The 23436-nt window shown below is 47.7% G+C and overlaps 1 protein-coding gene across 3 annotated transcripts in view; it reads left to right on the forward strand.

Annotated features, from left to right (window-relative positions):
* Positions 1-23436, forward strand: part of gdl (gonadal protein gdl) — a 33436-nt gene that overhangs the window by 1812 nt on the left and 8188 nt on the right. For all 3 annotated transcript variants that reach the window (XM_065437562.1, XM_065437561.1, XM_065437560.1), the window contains 5 exons: positions 1047-1156; positions 1812-1883; positions 4042-4152; positions 18960-19097; positions 20188-20251. In XM_065437562.1, coding sequence (XP_065293634.1) covers positions 1047-1156; positions 1812-1883; positions 4042-4152; positions 18960-19097; positions 20188-20251 — 495 coding nt within the window. The remainder of the gene's footprint in view (positions 1-1046; positions 1157-1811; positions 1884-4041; positions 4153-18959; positions 19098-20187; positions 20252-23436) is intronic.

Below are 23436 nucleotides of genomic sequence, written 5' to 3' on the forward strand. Positions count from 1 at the left end.
GGTGGTCAAAAGTGAGCGCTTCTCATGTGTTGCCCATCTGTTGTCTCTCTCACACGTTGTCAATCTTGTCCCAGCCTCGGCTTTTGAGTGTCAGCCACCCATTTTTAATTCTATGCCACATGTCAGAAGGTTGTGACAGTTCTGTAATGTCTCGCTCTCTATGAAGAGCATTCAGGAAAATTTCTACAGGCTAAAATGAGCTTACTTCGCAAACAATTTTTAAATTAAGTGTCATTGATTCTAACAAGGCGAAATAGAGTACTATTAAAATCTGACTGTGCTTTTTGATTGATTAATGTATAAAGCAACAGCTGGCCTCTAAGGGAAGCCATAGTAGGTGACTTTAGGTTAATTTCTGAACACATGTTCTTTTTTATTTTTATCAATTTCAATCTCACTGCTTTTGCATTCCACACCCATTGGAATTCCATACCTGTTAGCAGGGTATTAAACATGTGACCTTATGCTGTGCGTTGAAATACGGTCGCCCCTCAACCATGGCAGATGATTCTTTTATTGAATGTTTCTGTATATTTGGAAAGCATCCCCAAAAAAGCTTCTTCTTTACTTTTATTAATTTATTTTTTCATCACAACAAAAACTATTGCGGAAGGTGACCAAGCAAGAAGGCCATAACGACTTGAGGGTACCTTAGTCCCACTTTTTGCCCTTTGTGGCGACAAACTAATAATAGAACAGAAACTATTTACATAAACACGAGAAATGAACTAATGTAAAGAGAGCATTGAGTGTGCTTCGAACTTTGTACAGCTGATATAATGAGTCGCAATAAGAACACCACAAGACAAGGCTGGGACGAAGTCCAAATGTAATGGATTGGTATTTTATAATAGGCAAATATTTATTCAATGAACAACACCGAGAGGTTGCTAAAGCTCAGTGAGGCTTTGTTTCCTTTTTCTTTTCTTTTTTTTTTACATTAAGTTGCAGCTTGGAAGCATCTTTGCACCTTTGACTGGTAGAAGGGAGCCCAAGTTCACTATTCCCTTTTAGTGAAAGTATTCATTCTTCTGCTTGCATTTCAGAGACCAAAGCAGAGTTGGTTAGGCGCCAGAGAGAACAAAAAGAAGCACTCCTCCTGGCTGGAGGGCAGAGCCCTGATTTCATTGACATGGCGCAGGAGAAAGAAACCAAGGCATGCGCATTTTTAGAATGTTTTTCTTTTAAGGCATTATATGATGTGCATGCAATACTGCACTATTACAATTGATCCTTGGTATTACGAGTGTGACAAATTATTGGATGTAACAAACTAAATAAAGAATTTCCTACTCGTGCCTACATGTAACAAACATGTGCCTAACAAGGCATGTGGAAAGGCCAAGAGCCAATACATTCCAATAGGCTCACATGTGGCACTTGCTGTGATGCATCTCTTTTTCCAAAACCTTGTTTTTGTTGAGAGCATCAGATGTCTTGGGTGACATCACAAATAATGTGTAGTATCTATTATCGAGAATGCGTTGATCTTTACCATGCCTCCTAGATTTGGTTTCCCCTCAGAGCAGCGTAGTTAGCTAGAGCATTCTATGGCAGAATTGTTTATTTTATACCTATGACTGCAGTTCTTTTACACATTGTTAGCGTGCATTACTATTGTAGCTTTAATATTATCTTTTATTCGTTCAGTTTCCAGCATTACATCATCTTATAGCATACTTAACATGTTACATTGTAGTTCTAGTGGTCACCTTATATTTGCGTGGGGCCGAACTCTACAGATATAATATGCTCTGAGATGTTGCTAGCAGGCTATTGTTGCCACTGCAAGTTTAGTGCCTTATTTTCAGGCGCTGGACCAGATGCACAAGGAAGAGCTCACTCGTGTCGATATGAAGATCATCACTCAGCTGGACCAACTTGTGAGTACAAAGCTATTGCCACTTGTTCTCTCATTCTATTTAGTCTAGAATGTTTACAATGGCCTCATTTAATGCAACTCTTTGTTCGAGTGAACAAAAGCAGCATAGACATAAAAATAAACTAGGGGTGTGTGAATATTTGAAATTTTGTATACCAATCAAATATATGGTTGCTATTCAATTTGTGCTTGAAGTTGTCAAGTATTAATTTCAGTTCAAATGCCAGGGATAACAACACTAATCAGAATCGACAGAAACAAGCAGTGACTGGTCCAAATGATTCTGCCGCAGGGGACTTCTGGTTGCTGCACAGAGACACCAGTTGCTGAGAAAATGCATGAAGTTGCTAACTTCTGCTTGATAATTTCCAGACATTATGTAAAACAAGGCTAGCTCATGTTTAGGCAGTGTACAAATTTGACTTCTAAATTCGGAGGCAGCAATTTATTATTTAAATTCTCTCACTGTGTTTGCATCCCTCTAAGATGGTGTGCACAGCTTTAAGCAACATGTCCGTAGCTCTTGCGGTCATACTAATGGGTGATTTTAACCTTGCTGATATAAATTGTAGTAGCATGCACCACACCTGGAAGGGTTCAGAGGCTTTATTCGATTTAATTTTAAATTTCAACCTCCATCAAGTTGTTTCATACCCAATGCGTGTTCAAGGAACAGCCACAATCAAATACTCATTAGTAGTCACCTCAGCCTTAATAACAGTCAAGTTGATGTTGTTGGGGGTATCTCGAACCACAGAGTGCCCATCTGCCAGTTAACACTCGATGACAGTTTACGCTTTCAATCAATAGTAACTTATGTTCCGAACTTCAGTAAAGCACATGATGCCAAAATATTAACTTATTTAGCTCATGAATTTGACGAGTTTATGGAATTGAACTATGATCCTGCCACAACTGTAGATGACCTCTGGCTACGATTTAAGCACATTGTTTATTACTGCATGAATTACTTTATTCCGCTATCGCTTACACGGCCCCAAAGAAATAACCCTTGGATAACAAGAGAAATTGTACACTCAAAGCGGAAAGTTAAACAACTATGGAAAGCAGTAAAAGAAAAGTGCTGCAGTGTGACAAAACTAAAAACAGCTAATTCAAACTTCAAGGCTAAAACAAAGCAAGCAAAAGAGCATTACTTCAAAGTGACGCTACCGTCATTCATTACTGGTAACTCATTACTGGAAGCACTTCCGCCCTAGGAAAACAGGCAGTCCTGAACTAACATTAGAACAACAAAGGGTGAAGTTTAATATATACTACTACTTCTTCCACTCTGTGTTCACAATGGATAATGAAAAAATCCCGCAGCTTATACTCCCCAATATTACGGGAATCAACCCAATAAAGGTAAGTGACAAAGGAATGAAGTCTTTTGCTCGAACTAGACCCAAAAAGACCTTCGGGATCAGATAACATCCTCAATACTTTTCTTGAATGATATGCAGAATGTTGCAGCAAATATCTTGGTTTAATTTACCGCAAATCTCTCACCGTTGTAGCTCATGCGTCAGTCCAGAGGCGCAATTGCTGGTAAATGGTCTTGACAAATATTTCACTATGACCCATTCAAAACAACCTATTAAATTTAGGCCAACTGCAACAAAAGTTAGGAATGCATAAAAAGCCTACTTTAAAATTCCGTGAATGTAGGGGATCCTCATAGGAAAACATTACATTGAAATACTAGTGGAAGCATCATGAAAAGCTTGCAAAAATATCCGTTTCCAATGCCGAAACTGAAAAAAAAAAACAAGGAAGAAATGCCGTCATTACCATTCGTCGGAGTGACGCATGACCTAGAGCGTGTGGCAGCTTAGCACGATCTCCAAGATTAGATGCTGCCTGCAATGTGCTGAAAAATCTCAGAGGCAATGTGCTGGGACTTATGTCATAGCTGCTAACCACCAGGTGCATGCATCATCTCCTTGGGTGCCGCTTAATAAGGAAGTTAGGTAATTACCAGCCGTGTGGCTTTGCCAAAACTGTTTCAGTGGTATATACTACTCATAACAAATTTAACCTAACTGGATTTTCGTTGCAGCTAGTCTTTAAGTGCCACTGTTTAAAGCTGTCCACTCGAAAGACACCATTTTTTTTTTTTTGATACTCAGCATGGTAATGTCATTCTACTTTCACAGGTGAGTGAACAGCAAGTTGTCTTGGAAAAAGCTGGTGTTCCAGGCTTCTTTGTCACCAACAGCCCCATGGAGATATCTATCCAGATGCAACTGCTGATGTTTATCACAAGGGTGGCTGACTCTCCCCTTTTCACTTCGTCTCTTTAGAAATCATAATGACTGTTCAATTCAGATGAGTGTGACTTTCCATAAGCATTACCATATTTTTTGAAGTTCATGAACTGATTCACTTGAGCAGTGCCTTTGTAAATAAAATGTAATAAATTTCCTAATCTGTGATTGTGGAGGTAATGAATTCTCGAGGCCATGCTCGGAGTGCTCTCTTGGCAAAAGTGAGTGCACAGTGACTTCTCGAACAAAGCAAGAAGCCTCTCTATTATGTACATATTGTGGCTGCGTGACCAATGAGAACAGTGACTACATGAAAGCGCGCAGGCATCTACCATGGAGCAGTTTGTGTCTGATCTAGTTTTTGTCAGATCTAGCTTGTGTCTGTTCTAGTAGGTGACCCATGGCACAACAAATTGAGCTGACAACATGAACAGGAGTCTCAGAAAGAACAAACAACAGACAGCTGACTGGCAACACCTAATTCATCATGACATAGGACACACAGAGTCCCTTGCTCATGACCTCCTTTACTGAGTTTCCTGGCTGAAGCAGGCACATCCGCCTTGATGCTTCTGGGCCTGTTCACACCATGGCTGGCTTCTGTTGAAAGCAGCTGCTCCTCTGCTACTGCTGAGAGCTACATTAATAGTAAAAAATATATGCGGGTCCACGTTTTCTTTTCTAATGCGGTTGTCCTTTCCATGCAGGTGACTTCCAAGCTTTTGCCAACACATGTTTTGCTTGTTGCCCTAATTTTGTTAAAGTTGTGACACATCCCACTGATCAAGAGTGCTGTCGAACCTCAATACGAAATAGCTAATTATTGGATATAACGAAGCGCACTTAGGTTTCTCACTGGCATCGTATGTGATGAATATATGCTTATTGTCATTATGATTACATAGCTGATGTAATGACGGCATCTTCGGGCCGGACACTACATCAATATGATGAGGTTCAACAGCAGTCTTTGCATTTTAATCTTGGTATTTGATTTGTTGCCTGCCATATGTGAATGTACACTGGCCTGACTATGCATTCTGCTGTTAATTATTGTAAGAGACTGATGAAGTTCACAGTATAAGTACATCATCATGGGAGAGGGTGCAGCGCTGTACCTATAGAAAAATGTCTTGCTTTTACCAAATGCTTTATATTTCACTCAGTGGTGTTTTTAACATATAGCCTACTTTCCTTTCTCAAGCGCTGCAAGTGCCTAACAGAAAAAAAATTGCAGCAGGTCCAACAAGTTGGAATCCATATATAGCGAAGTTTTGTGTGAGTGCATAAAGAGTCCAAACAAAAGTGCATGTACGCGCGCGCGCGCGCTCACGCACAAGCGTGGTCGCACGCAAATTATACCGAGCCTTTTGTCAAGCGGAGTTGCTGACTGCTAGCGAGCATGACGGACGCCCAGAACGCATCATGGTTTCAGAGTCTGCCTGCGCTTACGTACGTAGCGCAATTCGAATCCATTCTGTCCGCAAGAAGCGTTTACTTCCTCATTAATGTGCAGCCGCGGATGCGCGAAGGCGAGCTTTCTGGTTCTTTTTTTTTTCTTTTTCCGTGCACGGTCGGCGCCGCAGAGGCGAGCGCCATCTGGTGGTGCTGCAAGAAACCTAGCGGCGCGCGTGCTCCGCTGTGATTGGTTGACCTATCCGGCAAAGGAGCAGTCGGGCCGCAGCGCTCACGGTCACACAACGCGGCTAGGTTCGAAAAAAAGAAAAAAAAGCTTAGCTTTTAAAAGTTTACCTATGTAGATTTACGGAAAACAGGAGTATAAGTTAACATTTAAGGGTGTACTAAAATGATATTTCAGACTCTTTTTTTTGCGTTAAATAAAAATCTGAAACATCTAAACCCTTAAAAGGATGCTAGTCTCGGAGCGTCCTAAATAATGTAGCTTTCCCACAGGCAGTGTCGGTTTCGTTTCTGTTTTGACGTCATGCCGCGGAATGTGGTCACGTGGGATAAGGACGGTGCGACGTTCTGACGGGGCGACTGGAAGCGTTTGTCAAAACGTCGCGAAGTTCTGGTCCCGCACAGCCACCTTCGGCGCCATGATGTCACTACAGAAACGAAACCGAAACTAGCTGCAAATTAACCTATTCACTTATTTAGGGCGTTCTGAGGCCTGCCAGTATTTTTTGGGGTGTTTGGAGGTCTAATACCTTCATTTAATGCGGGGAAAATAAGTAGTCGAAATCATGTTGGTACTGTAATACGCGTAACAAATGTCCGAGATTATGCTAGACACAGGAGAAACTTTATTCGATGTGAAAGACTTGCACTAATGCAAGAGATGTCTGCACACATAACCAGGTGGTCTCTGGCGGTATCGTCGAGATAAGCGGCATTTATGTTGTTCCATGTTAAGGCCAACCCCGATGAGAGCGGCTTTGTGCGCGACGGTGACGAGCGACGGCTTCGAGCGACAAAACGGGCCGTCGCTTGAACAGATCGCTCGCTCTTGTCGCCCGATCGCTAGGTCATAGAATAAAGAACCGGCTCGGTTCTAGAAACCTAGAATCCGTAGCTCGTCGCCTGGAAGTGCCATGAGCGACTAGCCAATAGCGGGAAGCCGGAACTGGGTGTACATCTCAAATACTACCGAATGTCTCACGGAAGGAGCAAACAACTGAATTTTTATGCGCGCAAGGATAAGAACCTACTGCAAGACCGTCAGAAGTATTTTATGCTGCTTTTTACAGTAAAATGCATTAACTTAAAGTAATAAAGCACTCGTCGCTCTAGTTTCGGCGCATATGTTGCTGCCCTCATCGCTCAATATCGTCGCTCGCAGAGGGTACGACTTGTAGGCGATTAGCGAACGCGACAGCAATCTCCATCGCATCGCTTGTCGCGCGCAAGATCGCTTGCATGGGGTTGATCGAGTGTGGACTTGGACACTGCTTTGAAAACGTGCCATGTATGCAATGCTTCGTTTTGTGTACATGTTATCGTCCTGGTGGAATTGTGTCGTGGTTGTCACTCAGTGTTCGTATCGTCACTTGTCGAAATAATTTTTTTTCTAAACACAAGCGTCATATCCACCCCCTACTTCGCTCTTCAAATGGCGCGGAGCTCAACCACTAGGCGACTAGCTATGGCGGAAAAGCCAGCCTCTCGACGACAGGAGGCATGAGAATGAAGGCGGTGGCGGAACGGGCCCGTTGGCGTCGTTCCACAACCCGGGTCCCGGGCACCAAATTAATTACGCGGTACGCGTCGGTCGCGGCTGTTCCGTCATGCGCCGCGCAGGACGATTCCTGGACCACTTGAATTTACAAGCAAGCACCCCGTTTACGAATTGGAATTGTCCTCATTGCTTTCCTTGAAGTTCTCACGGAGCGAACTGTCGGCTGTCTCGCAACAAATAAACGTTTATCGCAAGCCGGCAGACACACTAGGTAATATATCGGAATTTCGTTTCCACACACGCCGTGGGACAGGCACGGTCGCTCTAGCGCTCCCCATACCGCGCCTTCTGCTTCTGATCCAGTCTTCTACCAAGGGCAGCATAAGGGATTGGCCACTGGACGAAAGACCCTGGCCAAGGACTGCTACCCCCCGTCAGCTGCTGAAGAAAAAAGCGCCGTGCCTCAGAGGTTCCCTAGGAGAATGCGCGTGTCGTGGCATGACCCAGATGGTTGCATGCCTGCCAGCTCATTCGTCGGTCTCCGAAAGTCTTCCGATTGTGAAAGGACGCCAGAGCGGTGTCCTTTCATAGGTGCTTCGAGCAAGTTTATTCAGACAGGTTCCTGAAGCAGCTTCTACGTTGCTCTAGGTTTGCTGCCTCTTAATTGTGTATTGCGTCCAAAGGTAAAGCGATAATAATTAAATTGCATATATATGTGTGCCACGTAATGTGTCTTCTCGTCCGAGGCCCTCCGAACTTCCGGTGTTGAGCCGGCGGGATTTTCACCGAATTTTGAAGTTCACGAGTGGGCAGGTCGCCGTAGCAAGAGCATATTATTCGGCGATTAAGACGTCTGGGTGCTGCACGTTCCTTCCAGAAAGGATCAGTGCTACGCAGCGAAAGGCAATTCGGTTTCAATCGAATTATCGAAAGACCACTAGAAGATAAAAGTTATCCCATAGAACCATGGAGCACTCTCCATGGTCGCCACAGCGAGAGGTCTTTATCGACGAGATCGCTGCTCCGGTCAATGCATATTCATGGGATATCGCAAGCAATAAGCCGTTCGCGTGGTGATCTACGTACTTTACATCTACGCACAGGCACTCCATCATCTAATGGTTACTTAAGCAAAAGCCATTGTGAAGCATTCCATTGTGAACAAAAGAGCCACTTGTATGAGCCTCTATTCGTCGATATGTCTTTTTTTTTACTGTGTTTTAATTTGCCATATACGTAACGATGTGCATTTAGTGACATGCATGCGTGCTCCTTGCCGTAGCGGCATACGGCTGCTGACACGTGCGCGTACCGTTTCTTTCCAGAGCTACTCACTTTGCTGCATTTGTTTTCCCCGAAAACAGACCTCGATCGAGGCCAGGAGTGAGGGGGGGGGGGGGGCATTCTGTAAGAGTAAACCTAGTGGACTGTCCACTTTGACCACTGCTGATTGGATAGGGCCGCTCGTCTCCTCCTCTCTCGTACAGCTGCATCCAATCAGCAGTAGCCGAAATGGACAGTCCACTAGGTGGACTCTTACAGAATATCCCCCACCGCCCACGACCCGTTCCGAGCGCAGATACCCGCGAGCGCTTTTATAAGGTTAGCGGTCATCTCGTCCCACCACTGCTACTACGCGCTCCAAAACCTAAGTCTGCAGACTTGAAGAGGCACCGATATATAAAGTTCCTCTTCGTCTGGACGTCATGAAAGTGAGCGAACGTGATTGCCCTTAAAGAATTCGCTCGCGGGACTAGATGTGCTAAGTTCGTGCAGCGCGAAATAGATAGGACGTGAACGAACGCAAAACGACAAAACTACGTACGTCCTTTTGTGTTCCTTCATGTCCCGTTTATTTTGCTTCTGAATTCCCTCAGCGTGGTGCTAATTGAATGGAAGATTTGCGGAAGGATTATAGGTTATCGGTGGGCGAGCCCTCGTCCATTCTCAGGAGAAGCAGCTGGCTCTCGTTTCTGATTGGCTCACACGAGCCTCCGCAGCACAACACGGAGTTGGTGACCTCGAGTTGGAAAACGGTGTATTTGGCACAGGCTGCACAGGCGTCAGCGTTTTATGTCGTCACTGCACACCGGAACACCTCGGCTTCGTTTCAGACTGCGTTTATTTCAGTATTCTTGAAGCGTTAATGATGGAGAAAACAACGCCATTTTGCGTGTCATGTCAATGATGAAGCTTTTTTTTTCTCTTTCCTATATTTTTTTTCAAGCTGGCGCAGTCGTTTATTATTGCATATACACTCAAGTCGACTCGAAAAAGAAAGGACGTAAGCCACTCGGGCGTACATTGAATTAGCGCGAAGGAAGGCATTGTGTTATGTTTACATTGCGGACCTTGTCTAATCCCTTCTTGTGGGTAAGTGCCGTATATATATATATATATATATATATATATATATATATATATATATATATATATATATATATATATGGAAAAGACATTATAAGAAAAAATTTGCAAATATCTAGCTGTTCAAAGTGACTTGTACTCACTGCCAAGGAATCCGGTCGCTGTAACTATATATACATACATGACAACCTGCGGTGGCATTTGGGCCTCGCCCTTTGTTCGCGAATTTTTCGGCTCACAGCTGATTGATTTAGCGCAGTGGACAACTTGGCGGTGGTATATGCGCGTGGGCTCAACGGCGGCAAAAGAGAAGGAAGTTGTCGGCGCGCACACACGACTGTCGCATGCATTTCGCGAACGCATGTGTGCTGTGTCGAACGTTCCATGCTCGCGCCGACGAACGAGTTCAGTCGCCGACCGAAGGTGCCGTAACCGAGTCGCTCCCGGTGTTCACCACGTGCCAACGGCGCGTCTGTAGCTCTCCGGACAGCTCCCCCTGCGCCGACAACCGCGCCAGTAGACTGTGTGCAAGACCCCCTTCCAGGACTTCCGCGGAAGGGCACATCGCGATCCATGAGCTCCCGAGAAATGCTTGATCGTGGGGACAAGTTTCCTTCAGCTACGAGTGCCTTCGTGTGAAAGACTCGATAATCTCGCGTTCCCCGCCGTCTCATTGGCTCTTTACTCCTGGTACACGTGTCCGTGAGCCGGTTCTGTCGGGCGCACGCCCGTATCGTTCCTGTACAAGTTCAGAGCTCTCCTTGACATTGGCGGTCGAAGCGTACACGTTAGTGCAAGCCTTCGCTGACAGGAGTGTCGCGAACTGCGTGCCCTCGTGCAGCACAGAGTGCTTGTTGTCGCGGCTGCACTGCGAGTGCACTCGTACTGCACCGGGCCATGTCGGTGGCGGACGGTTGCTCTCGGCGCCGCGCGCGCACGTCGGCCAAGCAGTTCGAGCTGATCCTGGACTTCATGGAGCGGCACCCGAATCTGGCCACGTCCCAGCTGGACTCGAGCTACACCGTCAGGGACCGAAAGCGCGAGTGGGCTCAGCTTGCCCACTACTTGAACAGCCGTCGCCTGGGCATTCAGAAGGACGTCGACAAGTGGAGGAAGGTAGGGCATATTAAGCGTATGCACGCGTGTATGCACGCGTGTATGCATACATGCGAGCCTCGTGTTTGTAAAGAAGAAACGTACACGACTTCGCTAGAGCGCGTGGGTAGATTACTAAAAAAAATAGTTGCGTTATTTCTCGTCGAGCTACGTCAATTTGTGGCCGCAATAATCATGTGGCTTCCTGCACAACGCCAGAAGGCTCCTGAGGACGTACAGAATCGTGGTCGTCTATGCAGAACCAGCGGTATGGTGATAGGCAAAGGTATGGCATCGTGGCCTGGAGCAGGGCTATACCGGTATGGAATAGGACGAGCGGCTGGAACAATCGCTGCCCGGTGTATTTCATTGCGCTCGATATTTGTCGCCACCCGTTGCGATGGCCCAATGGCTAAGTCGCTCTGCCGCTGGGCGCGACTTCGCGGGTTCAATACCCACAGCATTTCGACAAAGAAATGATTAAATAAAAAAAAAATATGCAGATCCCACGCACTGTGGGAATAGATGCAAGCGAAGCTTTCCGCGCTGGATGCTTTGACTGACGATAATTAGCGGCAATGTTGACGGCTAAAGCGTAATTTCTTCAACGTTTAGGCTAACACGAGAGTGGCGAGTTGATGTTAAACGTTACCTTGCGTGCACCACTGCCGTATGTCTGCGTATTACACAGAACACACGGGGAGAGGCGTTTGCTTGAGGCGTTGTTGTGCGCCATATTTTATAACATGTGAGTGGGTTGAGCGTTGTCATTTCCTCACAGGGCACATCGCATTGTGGCAGAAGGGGCTGTACATGTCAAAACTACAGTCGTATTATGAGGCAAGCAGTGGTGGCGCACTCCGGATTAATTTTGATACCGTGATGTTCTTTGACGTGTCCCAAAATCTGTGCGTTTACTATTTCGCCCCCGTCGAAATGCGGCTGCCGCAGTTGGGATCAATTAATCGACGACCTCTATAGCAATGGCATAGACGCAAAACTAACGCGGCGGCCACAGAAGTGTTGATTTGATGGTCGACCGCTTCCGTGGTGTCTCCTGGACCCTGCGGTTCACTTCAATTAATGCGGCTCTGCTTCTGCACGCACTGCGTAATTTGTCCGCTTGACATATTTGCATGGCGCTTATTTTTCAGAAATAGCAGCAACGTATACTGTACCGTACATTGAACTTAAGCTTATCCTGTTTCCCCGCAACCGCTATCGTATAGTAGTGGGATTTCCTTGCCTTCTGACGTCACCTCCCCCTCTCTTGTATGGGGACTTCCCCTTGTCCTCTCTACACTTCTATCCACGTCCCCTCTGCCCTCGCAAGTTAGTAGAAAGGGAAGCACTGCAGTGTCTGCAATGCATCTGAGTAGAGTCACGGATAGTTACAGTTGTCAAGCGGCTAATGTGGCGACGGCCAGGGAGCTCCAGAGGGCATTGTGCACATTCGACGCGGTGGGGTGAAAACGAGTTTCTCCTGTCGTCTTTCCTCTCTTACTCGCGCCTGTCATGTATATACACGCTCTGAATCAACACCACCTGTTGTCTGAACCACCACCCGACGCGGTGTGCGCGACAGTAGCAGCAGCGGCAGCAGCGGAAATGTCGAAGGAAGAGGCAATGAAAGCTTCGCTTTAAAAAGAAGGAAGCTAGCATATATATTCCGATGCAAGCTAAACACAACCCCAGGGTTTATCCGGAGTCCTCCATTACGGCATCCCTCTTATAACCCACTGTTCAGTTTGGCGACGTTAGAACCACGTATTAGAAGTATACAGTTGACGACTTCTTTTCTTTGTGTTTAGAGATATGAGCTTTAAAAAGCGTTTGACATCTTTGTGGTACCGCGGCTATCTCGTGACAGAGCGGGAATAATAAATAAATAAATCGATAAAGCATCGTGCAGACTCACTGTATAGGAACTGACGTTCGCAAAGCCGTAATGTTTCTTCGCTCACGCCAAACTCCTTATTTTTCGCTTTGCTAGCTCAAATGAGCCTTTCAATAGCCACAAAGTCGACTCGCCGTAGTGACGGCGTAGCGCTGCTAAGCCCGAGGGCGCGGAATTGCATCCCGGCCACATTTCGAAGAGGGCTAAATGCAAAAACTGTATACTATAGTGCTCGTTAAAGAACTCCAGGCGGCGAAAATTAATCCGGGGGCTAAAGCATGCCTCATAATCGGATCGTAGTTATGGCACGGCAAACCACAGAATTTTACAGCGAGCTGTATATGGCTAGCCGATTCGTCCGTCCGTCCGTCCGTGTGTCACCTGCACGCCGGAAACTCCTCCGGCGCAACCCCATGCGCATGCGCAAAAAAAAAAAGAGATAAAGAGAAGTGCGCGATTGGTTGTGCCAGTAGTGACGTCGTTGTTCTCCGTCGCAGCCGAGCGCGCGCGCAGCAGTTGGTTTCTCTCCGGCTCCGAAATAGGTAGGTCACGCGTGATACGTAGTCCTGAGGAGAAGGCAGCGTTCGATCAGCAACACCGCGAGCAGAACCGAGAACGAGCTCGTCTACGCCGTGCTGATGCTGCAGCCTGGCCACAAGAACAGGCTCGTCAGCCGAGCGCAAGCAGCAACTGCGTACTGACGATCAGGCAGCCTACCAAGCCGTCGTTTAATTATCCATCGAAATTAACCTAATGATAAAAACCGGGGCCGCACGTTTCAGCTTCGCTGGTTAACCATCTGTACGGAGTGCTTGGGTGGTGATTTTTTTTTTTTGTCTCACAGTGCTACAGCTGCCATTAGTTGAGAAGGGTGCAGGTGAGAAACAGTCGTGAGCTGTTAAAACCTGCGCAATGTGAGCATTTATCTTGTATCCTCCAGGTGCAGCCACACACAACTGTCGCCTATGTTTTGCGATTAGACGAAGTAACTTATTAAAGAACAAATATTAAGATTATTTTCCGTTTTCCAAAGACAGAGATCATCTTACTGTGTGTGGCTCCCTAAAGGAAGACGTATACAGTAACTTTACTGCTGTCTATAAAGCCCCTTGATCTTTGCTGTCGCCGTGTGATTATACAGCGTGTACGTTCACTAGCCGAGATGATTCATAGAATTGCTTTTAGGCGCGTTCACACGTTTCGAAGAGCTAGTCCTTAGAGCTGCCACGAGTGAAGAGTGGCAAAGCTGATAATTGAACGCCCGTTAGAAGTCTATGAGTGTGTCTTAGTGGATAGAGCATCAGGATATTACGCTTGGGGAGTCTTGTTCACACTCACAAAATCAGCAAAGTACACTATTATCAGTAGAAAACCTCGCTTCCTTCTGGCATACCGCTATACATAGCTTCATCATAACCACTGTAGGTATCGATTTTCGCGATTCAAAGCAACCGGCTTGAAAACTGTCAAGTTTTTTTCCCTGCAATTTTCCAGAAGTGTGAAGTACCCTGAAAGTTCCAAGTTTAATTTCCAGGTTTTCTCTGGCGTAATGTAATGTGACGGATTTTCCGGGAGGGAAGTCGCCTGTTCCAAGAGCGGGCAACACGCGGCAGTGCGGCAGCCTTCACTGAAACGCTGTTTTGCATGCAGCTGACGGCAGGCGGCGACACAAGCCTATGCTTGCGCCTTCGCGGCAGCAGCTCGCGTTCCCATAAGCGCAGGCAAATTTGGACTAAAAAAAAAAAAACGAGGCAATTAACTGTGCCAAGTGTTATACTAAACGAAGTCAACGCCAAAATGCGATCGTTCTGCAACATTTGGGTAAGAACAGTGCAGCGGTGAGCGCAAAACCTTTTCGAACACGCGCAGCGAAATATTTGGACCCTGTATGGTCGCACCTAAGCGCTGCTTATCTGACCGCGTGCAAGATAAAGAACTCGAGGCTAGCGAGTTGTTTCCATCGGCCACTTTGCTCGCGCCGAAGGCAGCATTACTGTCTGTAGGTTGTACCACGTCAACTATATAACGTCTGCTTCTGTTACTGTTCGTTAGAATGCAGAACTCAATAATTATTTTCGGCAGGGGTGTTGCAGGAACGAGGGCGGTCATTTTGAAAATAAGATATTTATTTTCGCGTGTGAATGAAGCACATCGCTGACTACAGGGGCGTAGCCAGGATATTCCTTTGGGGTAGGGGGGGAGGGGTGCTGAGGTCCGTTATTCTCTGTTAAGTTTCCCTTGCTTGGTGCATGGAATTACTCCATTTGGGTCGTGTCTTGCCACACAACAGTAATGGTCATCTGTCTTGTCCGCATTTACTTTCTCTAACGCCGCGAGCCCGCGGTACTTCGAAGTCACAAACGGCAGGCGCGTTATCAGCATGACAGAGCATCCTTGACAGGAAAGTAGCGAGCGCAGCGTTTTCAACAAAGGAAACACAAGCAAGACAGATGACGATTATCGTTGTGTGGCAAATATACACTATAAAGGGTGTACATTTGTTTAAAAGTGTATTACCATACACTATAAAACAAAATTACACCCTTTGGGTTGTATCTTGCTACAACGATAATCTTGAAACGATTTCTTGAAAACGAGCGCGGCATTTTCAAGAAAGATAACGCAAGCAACGCAAGCAAGGCAGACGACGATTATCGCTGTGTGGCAGATATACACCCCGAAGGGTGTACTTTTGTGTGAGAGTGTATTTCTTTCTCTATGGTATTTATTACCTTGAGCAGACCATTGGTCTGCGTGAAGGTGTGTACCATACCGTACTTGTCTGTGGCGGACGTTCGAAGGATATGCGCCATTTTTCATAGGCGAACTGCCAAGCATAAAAGGGAGCAGGGCGCCGGCCGGGAAACTTTCGTGGGTTGTCAGGATCACCTATAACCCTCCTCCCTGGTTACTGGCCTGGGGCCCTATAACGATAAAATTATCCCAATCTGTTCTTATTCCAATCACGTGACGTAAAATTTACGCAACCGCCGACGCAATCACGTCCTGGGCTAGTTCGCCGTGCGGCTAATTATGCGCTTCACGCAGAGACGCCAAGTACAGCTGCACGTAATCACGGTTGACGAACAGTCAGGTGTCCTTAGGACCCTTTGCAGGAATAAAATTTCACCACCACCACCACCACCGACGCAACCATCGGGCGGTAACCCGCAGCGTTGTTTGAAAAGGCCAATTAAGGGCAGTCCTCGTTTCTAGGAGGACACTTACTTTGCTTTCAAAGCGAATAGCATTGGCTACATTGAGCAGTTTTTCTTATCTAATTGGCTGACACGAGGCGAGGAATACGCTCACGTGGAGAGGGTTTCGATGGGGCCGAGCCAGCACAGTGAAGCAGATAACCGGATGAGAAGGGTGGTGGCGGTGTCTGCGGTTGGTCCGTTTTCCCTTGCTTAGCTTTAATTAAGGTGGCTGGTCGAAAATCGCGGCGGCGTGGCGCTAAAACGGATCCTCGGCAAAGAAGAGTTGGCAAACTGATGTCGTACACGTGCCCAAAGGGCTCGATAACGTTGCAGTGCGACGCAAAAATGTTTATTATACGCAAATATATGTCATGTTCCCCGGCAGCTCCTACTTACCAGTGCTAGAGCGATCGGTGGGCAACAATCTTCTATTCCTTTCGTAACGTGGCACTGCCCGGCTATTCAGAAAAAGATTCAGTTTTGTTCGGCATATTAATTAATGCGCTTTTAAAACGTACACGTCACTTTGACGCGGTTAGTTTTCGCGGTTTTATAACGCAGTGTGACAGAAAGGCGAAGTGAGCGCAAAAACGATTGACCAATAGCAGAGGGCTAACGGTTAAAAAGGCGCCGAATCAGAGAGAACTGTGTTTCTTTCGTGTGGTATAATCACGCATAATCAGTGGGCACATATCATATCAAATTGGGCGTTTTCGACGTTTCCGTGACGTCGCGTGACAGACAGGCGAAGTGGGGTGTGGTCCGAAAATTTTTTGACCAATCGTGGAGAGCTGATTGCAGAATTGGAATATAAAAGTGAGCGCGAAGCACCTCCATGACATACGTGTCTTGCGCTCGTTTTCTTCTCTCACCTGTGTGCGCCTCTGAAGTCGGAACGACGCGTCGTTTACCGAACCCTCTTTTTCGCTCTGACGGATGTGGGGAGGATTTGGACGAGAGCTACGGCGAAAGGGTGAGTGGCCGCCGGGGCCAACGCTTGCAGGAGCGGCGAGCAGCAGCTTATCGAAAATCGAAGCCTTCGTTGAGCGCCGCGCGGCTCGCCCGCCGACTGCGGAGACGGCGCCACTCTACGTCGGCTAGCGAACGCGAGAGGGACCCCAAGCGAATCAAGGGCGGAGCCAAATAGCCAGCGCGTGGAAGGGGGGGGCTTCCCAGCTGCACTCCCGATCGAGTCCCGCTCGCTCGTTAGTGCTGTCGCTTCTTCGACGTGACGGGGATGCGTTCTTCGCACAGCTGTCGAGCAGTTTTCGTCGGGCAGCAGAAGCTCGGAGGCGTGGACGCGAGCGGAGCCGCAACGTGCTTTCGCGGCCCAATGCCGATATCGACTGAAGTGCTCGCCGCGCTGCAGTGGCGGCCACGGTCGTCGGCTGCGCGATGGCGCCAGCGGAGTGCTCTCTAGCGATCGCTACTGCCGTGGTCGGTTCGTCATCGGCGGAGACAACGCGACGAAGTCGTTGGTGTTTCGATGTGTGTGCCGTGGCGGTGTGCCGTGCGTTGTCGCACACTCCTCTCGACGCGAGGTAGCCGTCAGCTTTGAGAAAGCCGTGAAGCACAGCGGTATGGCTCCAAGGCCGAAATGCAGCTGAGTCTGACTCTACAACGCACGCGTGAAACTTCGAGTATGCGTAGATAGAATAGTCCGTGGCCTACGAGACTGTTGGTGAGCTGCCGAATGTTACAGCATGCCCGCGAATTACAAATTTCCAATCCTCGAATGAGGGTGAATGACAGGTTTCACATGCACGTGTAAACGTTGCGTGTGGGGTCGGAGGGAGGAAATACGGAATCTGTGTGACGCTTGGTTCACTCTGCTCTTCAGCCGAGCGACGTAGAGCGAGTGTGAACACTCAGCCGCGGTAGTATATACGTGACATATGGCGCCTCCGGTTCGACGCAACGAAGCAGCGGCTACTAACAACAAATGCCGCGCCAGTCGCACGTCGGCGCGTCAGTTCGAGTTGATGCTGGATTACCTGGAACGACACCCGTACATGGTGAGCACGCGCTTTCCGGCGTCGCTTTCGGTGCGCGAGCGGCACTGGCAGCGGCTCGCCGAGCGCCTCAACTCCGAGGAGCTCAACCCGCCCAAGGGCATGGACCGCTGGAAGAAGGTGAGTGCCTATCCAGCGGCAAAACCGGTCCGAGCCGGATCCTGAACTTGGCTGTCGTGCTCACGAGCGACATTTCACGTGAAAATAACGAGGACGAAGGGAGTCGACTTGACGGGACGAAATTCGATAGTCGCGTCCGTGTTAACGCCAGCGGGTAGGGTCGGCGGAGGGTCGTGGCGGATTGATACACTCAGCCAACTTAGCGAACTTACGTGAAATCGCGGTGATTTATTTGCCCGTGAGTCATCTGGACTTCCGATTCGAAACGCTTTCACCGAATTCGTGTAAACCAAGCTCGAGGGTCGGGTAGAGTCAATCCGTCTGCGCATGGCATGTTGGCTCAAAACGACCCAACTTGACAGGGAGCGTGTAAACGCAATCGGATTGGGCTGGCGGTGCTGTGAGCAGGCAATTGGAGCTGTGTGTTTGCACAATCTGGCGAAGCTGCATGTCATTGCCAGGCCACAAACGAGTTGACGCAGAGTCAGTTTTCGCTGCGTAATTTTGACTTCTGATTCGACGCGCTTACTTCGGGTTCGGGCAAACGTTCCATTGTGTTCGTCTCCTGAGGCAAGCTCTGTTGAAAAAGAAGCATGCGGCGACACCAACTTTCGCACGTGGCTCGGCTGTTCGTCACTATAATGCGTGTCGTAAAATGGACGTTGCGATTTAATTAATTGCGGTTTCTTGATGTGGTGCGCCGCATAGCAATGTGTTTTGTGCTGCTGATCGCCATCATTTTTACCAACAATCAGCGTCTCTGACCGTATAGAGTTTCTGTGACGGTTGCCGTTGCAATATGTGGCGGCGCCGAAGCTATCGGTGCCCGTTAAAGTGACCTGTGTCGCAAATGTAATCAATTTTAGAAGCGATGTCATGCTGTCCGGTCACTTGCGCATTGGACTGCGACACAGTCTTGAACGGTGTAAAAATTACACAACGTTTTCAAGAAAACGAATTTTATTTCTGCATCGCAGACATGGTTCGACTGGAAGTGCAACGTGCGATCCAAGGCGCGCTCGGCGTCGGGCAAGAAGGCGCTGTCGCCCCTCGAGGAACGCCTGATCGCCATCACCGGCCTCCTCGACTCCGACGACGCACCCTTGGCGCGCAAGGCGAGTTTACTATTCTGATTTCTTCACTGCTAACGCTTGCACACTTCATGTGTATCATTTGAACATTCAAGCACTGTCCAACTCGAAGATAATTTGTCTAGATGCGCCAGCAAATCATGTTCCCCCATTTCTGTGACGTCACGGCGGAGGGCAAGTGTAGAGCGGGGCTTGTACAGTGTAGCGAAAGCTACGTGTTGTCTGTAGAGAACACACACACACACACAAAAAAAACCTCCCTCCATTAGCCTCCTGTAATCGCCCTTTACGCGATCACGAAACTTGCAAGAAACGACAGGTATGGCGTGTACACATGCTGGGAAAACCCGGGGAATGAGGGAGATGGAAATTCAAGACGATGAGCAAAACGAGAACAATGTAAAAGCGGGAGCCAACGTTTCGACAAGTGGACTTGTCTTTTTTCAACACGGCATATGCTGTCCTCGGCACAGTACATATAGGTAGGGTTCTTAAGAACCCTACTTTAAGAGAACCCTACCTTTAGAAGAACCCTGCCTATATATACTGTGCCGAGGAAAGCATATGTCGCCTCGAAAAAGGCAAGTTCACTTGTCGAAATGTTGGCTCCCGCCTTTACCTTGTTCTCGTTTTGCTCGTCTATGCACTTGCTGTATTAATTAGTTGCTTTCTTGTAGGCTTTATAATTTTTTCCACATGCATTCTTATTTTGCACCGGAACTTAAGTATATCGTGAATTCACGCGTAGTCATGGCCATATACGGATTGCCGGAGTCAAATGTATGTGTTATCATTTTTTCTAGTAGGTGAACATCGCGAAAAGCCTAAGGCGAAAACTGACGTGCCGACACAAGAGCCCAAGGATCGATACCCTCTTACTTTTAGCACACTTTTCCGGCCGTTGAAAGAGAAAATGTACTACTACTACTACTACTACTACTACTACTACTACTACTAATGCTACTCGTAGTAGTAAGTAATAATAGTAAAGTTAGGATGTCCCGAAGCTTTTGCTACAGTATTCTCTCCGGATTGCATGCAGAGGTAACATAGGAGATTGAAAGTTGCGGGGCTCGTTCTGCAGTACACATTTTGCCGTTTCAATCACACACAGGACGTGTTGCCATGTGCAGAAGTGGTCTACGAAGTGGATGATTCTTCTTTTGCTGCGTACGTTGGTGAGTGCATTTCACGTCGGAGGATGCCTTTGCAATATTTTCTGGTGTTCTACCCCTTTGTATGAGCACGGCCGCGTTAATTGTAACGTGATGTGAGGTGGAGAATCGCGCAGGTAATCCCGTGCGCACAATCTGTACGCAATTCGGAGCAATTAAACGCTTCCTGTGGGAAAGAAATCCAAGTAAAAATATGACACACACACACACACACACACACACACACACACACACACACACACACGCTCTCTCTCTTTCTCTCTTCAACAACAGTTCGAAAAAATATGGTGGATGCTGCTGGGGCAGCAAATGTGCTGGGCCAGGAGGCCTGAGTTTATCAAAGATACCCGGACTGAAGCCTTTTCGGGCTAATAGATGTTATTTCCTCCTCCTCTTTCGAGAGACGCCTCAAGGGGAGGGGGGGGGTAAGGCTGTGGGTTCTCGTATGTGTCAGAAAGAGCCCCCGAGTCCAAACACGACGTGCGTGCTCTCGCGTTATGTCTCGCATATGCGACCTTCGTGAATGGGTAAATCTAAGTACTTAATTAAGATTTGTTTTGAACCAGTTCAAAGTTCAAATGGACAATTAAAAACGACAACAACGCGCTTCGAGAAGAGCGTGAGCAGCACAAGTGACAGGCGTCTTTCAAAAGCCGACGTAAAGAGCACTTCTGCGGATATTCATTCTTATGCAGGGATAGTGGCAAAAAGTGTGAAGGTGCGCTGTCGTGCCACAATGCACGATATAGACCGATATTTGCTTGCAGTAGCTTCCGTTGCAAGTTGCACATCGGTTTTGTTTCCGGATGTCAGAGCAACAGCAGTAGTTAATTATGTAGAACCAACTAGCCCACTGCGCAATTTCCCTCAACAGCTGTAGCAATGCAAGGCGCAGGAACGAAGTCGAAATTCGAACGAAGTCGCGGGAGATAACTTAATAGCTGGAAATGGTGTCGTGTCTGAAACTCCAGACGTGCATAGATAACCGACTTCTGTGGGAGTCGCCTGCAGAGCGACCTAGAATAATTATAGAGGGAACTAAGAATACTAGAATACTCTATGGCCTGCGCCCTCTCTCGTTCAAGCGTTGGCCGTTGGTGTCGCTTTTATGACCTGTTCGTATGCTACTCTACGGTTGACTGGGGCGGCGTTGTAATTAGAACGACGGCTGTTGTGTTGTGACGAACTGTTTGCATAGTCGATGATTTTTGCGAACACACTGACAGTGATCTCGCAAGTCTTTGATCGGTCACTTGAATCCAAAAGGTGTCTGTCCGAACCCGAAAAATGTCGGTTCCTGTAGTCCGCTGCTCTCTAAATTAGCGTTAAACAGCCGCTCATATTGCCTTTTCCACGCAGTAACAAACCGCGCAGCTCTTGCACATTAAGTCACATTGTATAGAGTTCGTAAAGTTGAAAACAGTTTCACTGTTTACATTGCAAAGTTCGCTTCTGCGCTTTTTGGTTACCACTTATTTAACTCTTACAAGTTGCTCGTGAGTGTGTCGTGAGTTCAAAAAGAGAATTACGCGTACACCTTCACTGCGTGCGTATCTTTCGCACCACCGTTATGCTGCCGCGTACCACACAGAAAGGCTAGATTTGCAGTTTGAAAAGAGTTTCACGACGAGGCCTGCTGTGCAGCAAGTTTTAAAGCACTGGCCCCTTTTGCAAGCTTTCAGGTCACCTAGATTTCAAACAACATAAAAAACGAAAAAAAAAAGACAATGCTCATCTTTCCTTTAATCAGACTCGATCAATTTCTTGCACACATAGGGCGCAGGAATTACTCGTGAAAACTTTTTACTAGATCATCTGCCTTTCATTACCGCACATACAAGTAATTACTAATGTACCACACGTAAGCTTGCGGACGCGCGTAAGCTCGCGTCCGCGCGCCTAGCGCCTGCCGCGCCTCGCCGCGAGTAATGGCGGTTTGCATCCACAAAGACGCGCGACAGCGCGCGCTCACTGGGCTCCCTCACAGACGCCTTGGTAGGCACCGCTTCGTACTTTGTTATCGACAGTGTTTCAAAATGCTTCAATTTCTATAAACGTAATTGTAATATTTTTATAGCTGTTAGAGCAGCGTAAGAAGGAAATAAGAACCACTTTCTTGCATGATATAAATCTGCGTCACCGAGAGTTGAACGTTTCGCGCCGTAGCTGCGTAGCTAGGCGCGCCCACGCGAGTCAACCCAACGCTGCTGAGCGGCGGCGCCTGGCCCCTTTCCGTTGCGCGCCGCGAGAGGGCGTGCACGACGGAGTTAGCCCGGCAAGGCGCAGCGTAGCAGCACGTTTTGCGCAGGTGGCCGCTGTGTGTAGTGGTCGTTTGCTCACGTCTGCGCTCGCACTCGCGGTATGTAATGTTTTGTGCATCGCGCTGCCACTCGTATGCACTATGCCACGCTGCTTCGTTCCAGGCTGTAAGAGCGGCTACGACTCCACGCGATCCGTGGACAAGAGACATTTTTTCAAGGCACCTCGCAATGCTGAGCGCCTTCGACAGTGGGAGCGCGCTATACCACGGCTGGACAAAAAGCTTTCAAGCTCGCGTTCTGTCTGCGACCTCCACTTCATCAATGATGACATTTTCAAGGTCTTCGAACACAACATTTGTGGTGATATTGTGGTCATACCGCGCGACAAATGGACGCTGAAAGATCACGCCGTGCCTCGCCTGTTTTTGAACTGCCCAAGTTACCTCTCGAAACCCACACGGAAGCGCAGAGCACCAGCTCCCAGACGATCACCAGCACAACAAAAGCGGCATAAGAAACAAGGTGAGTATGTGGATGCTGCTGTCAGAGCTGCCGACGACGAAACGAGCTTGCCTACCGATGACAGCATGCCGGCGGAGAATGTCTTTCGTGGGCTCAGTCGCATGGCGAAAGAGGGACGAAAAATTCGAGGCTGGTCCCTTGACGTTGTTAAGGCAACGGAAGTTTTGTACAAGCTAGGGATAAGAAAGAATATCCCGCATGTAGAAATGTCTGTGGTGTTGTTAGACAGCCTTAATTTAATTGTCAGCGCAGATGGTCGAGTTGTGCCACGCAGTGTGTATGCCGGGAAGCAGACCACTGAGTTCAAGTGTATGGAAGACATCACATGCCTCGTGCTATATGTGGAACAGCTGAAGCTGTGTAAGGGCTGTCCTGCAAAGAAGTACCCAAAAATCTCTTCGTCAG

The sequence above is a fragment of the Dermacentor albipictus genome, chromosome 5 (genome assembly GCF_038994185.2).
Source record: "Dermacentor albipictus isolate Rhodes 1998 colony chromosome 5, USDA_Dalb.pri_finalv2, whole genome shotgun sequence".
NCBI lineage: Eukaryota > Metazoa > Arthropoda > Arachnida > Ixodida > Ixodidae > Dermacentor > Dermacentor albipictus.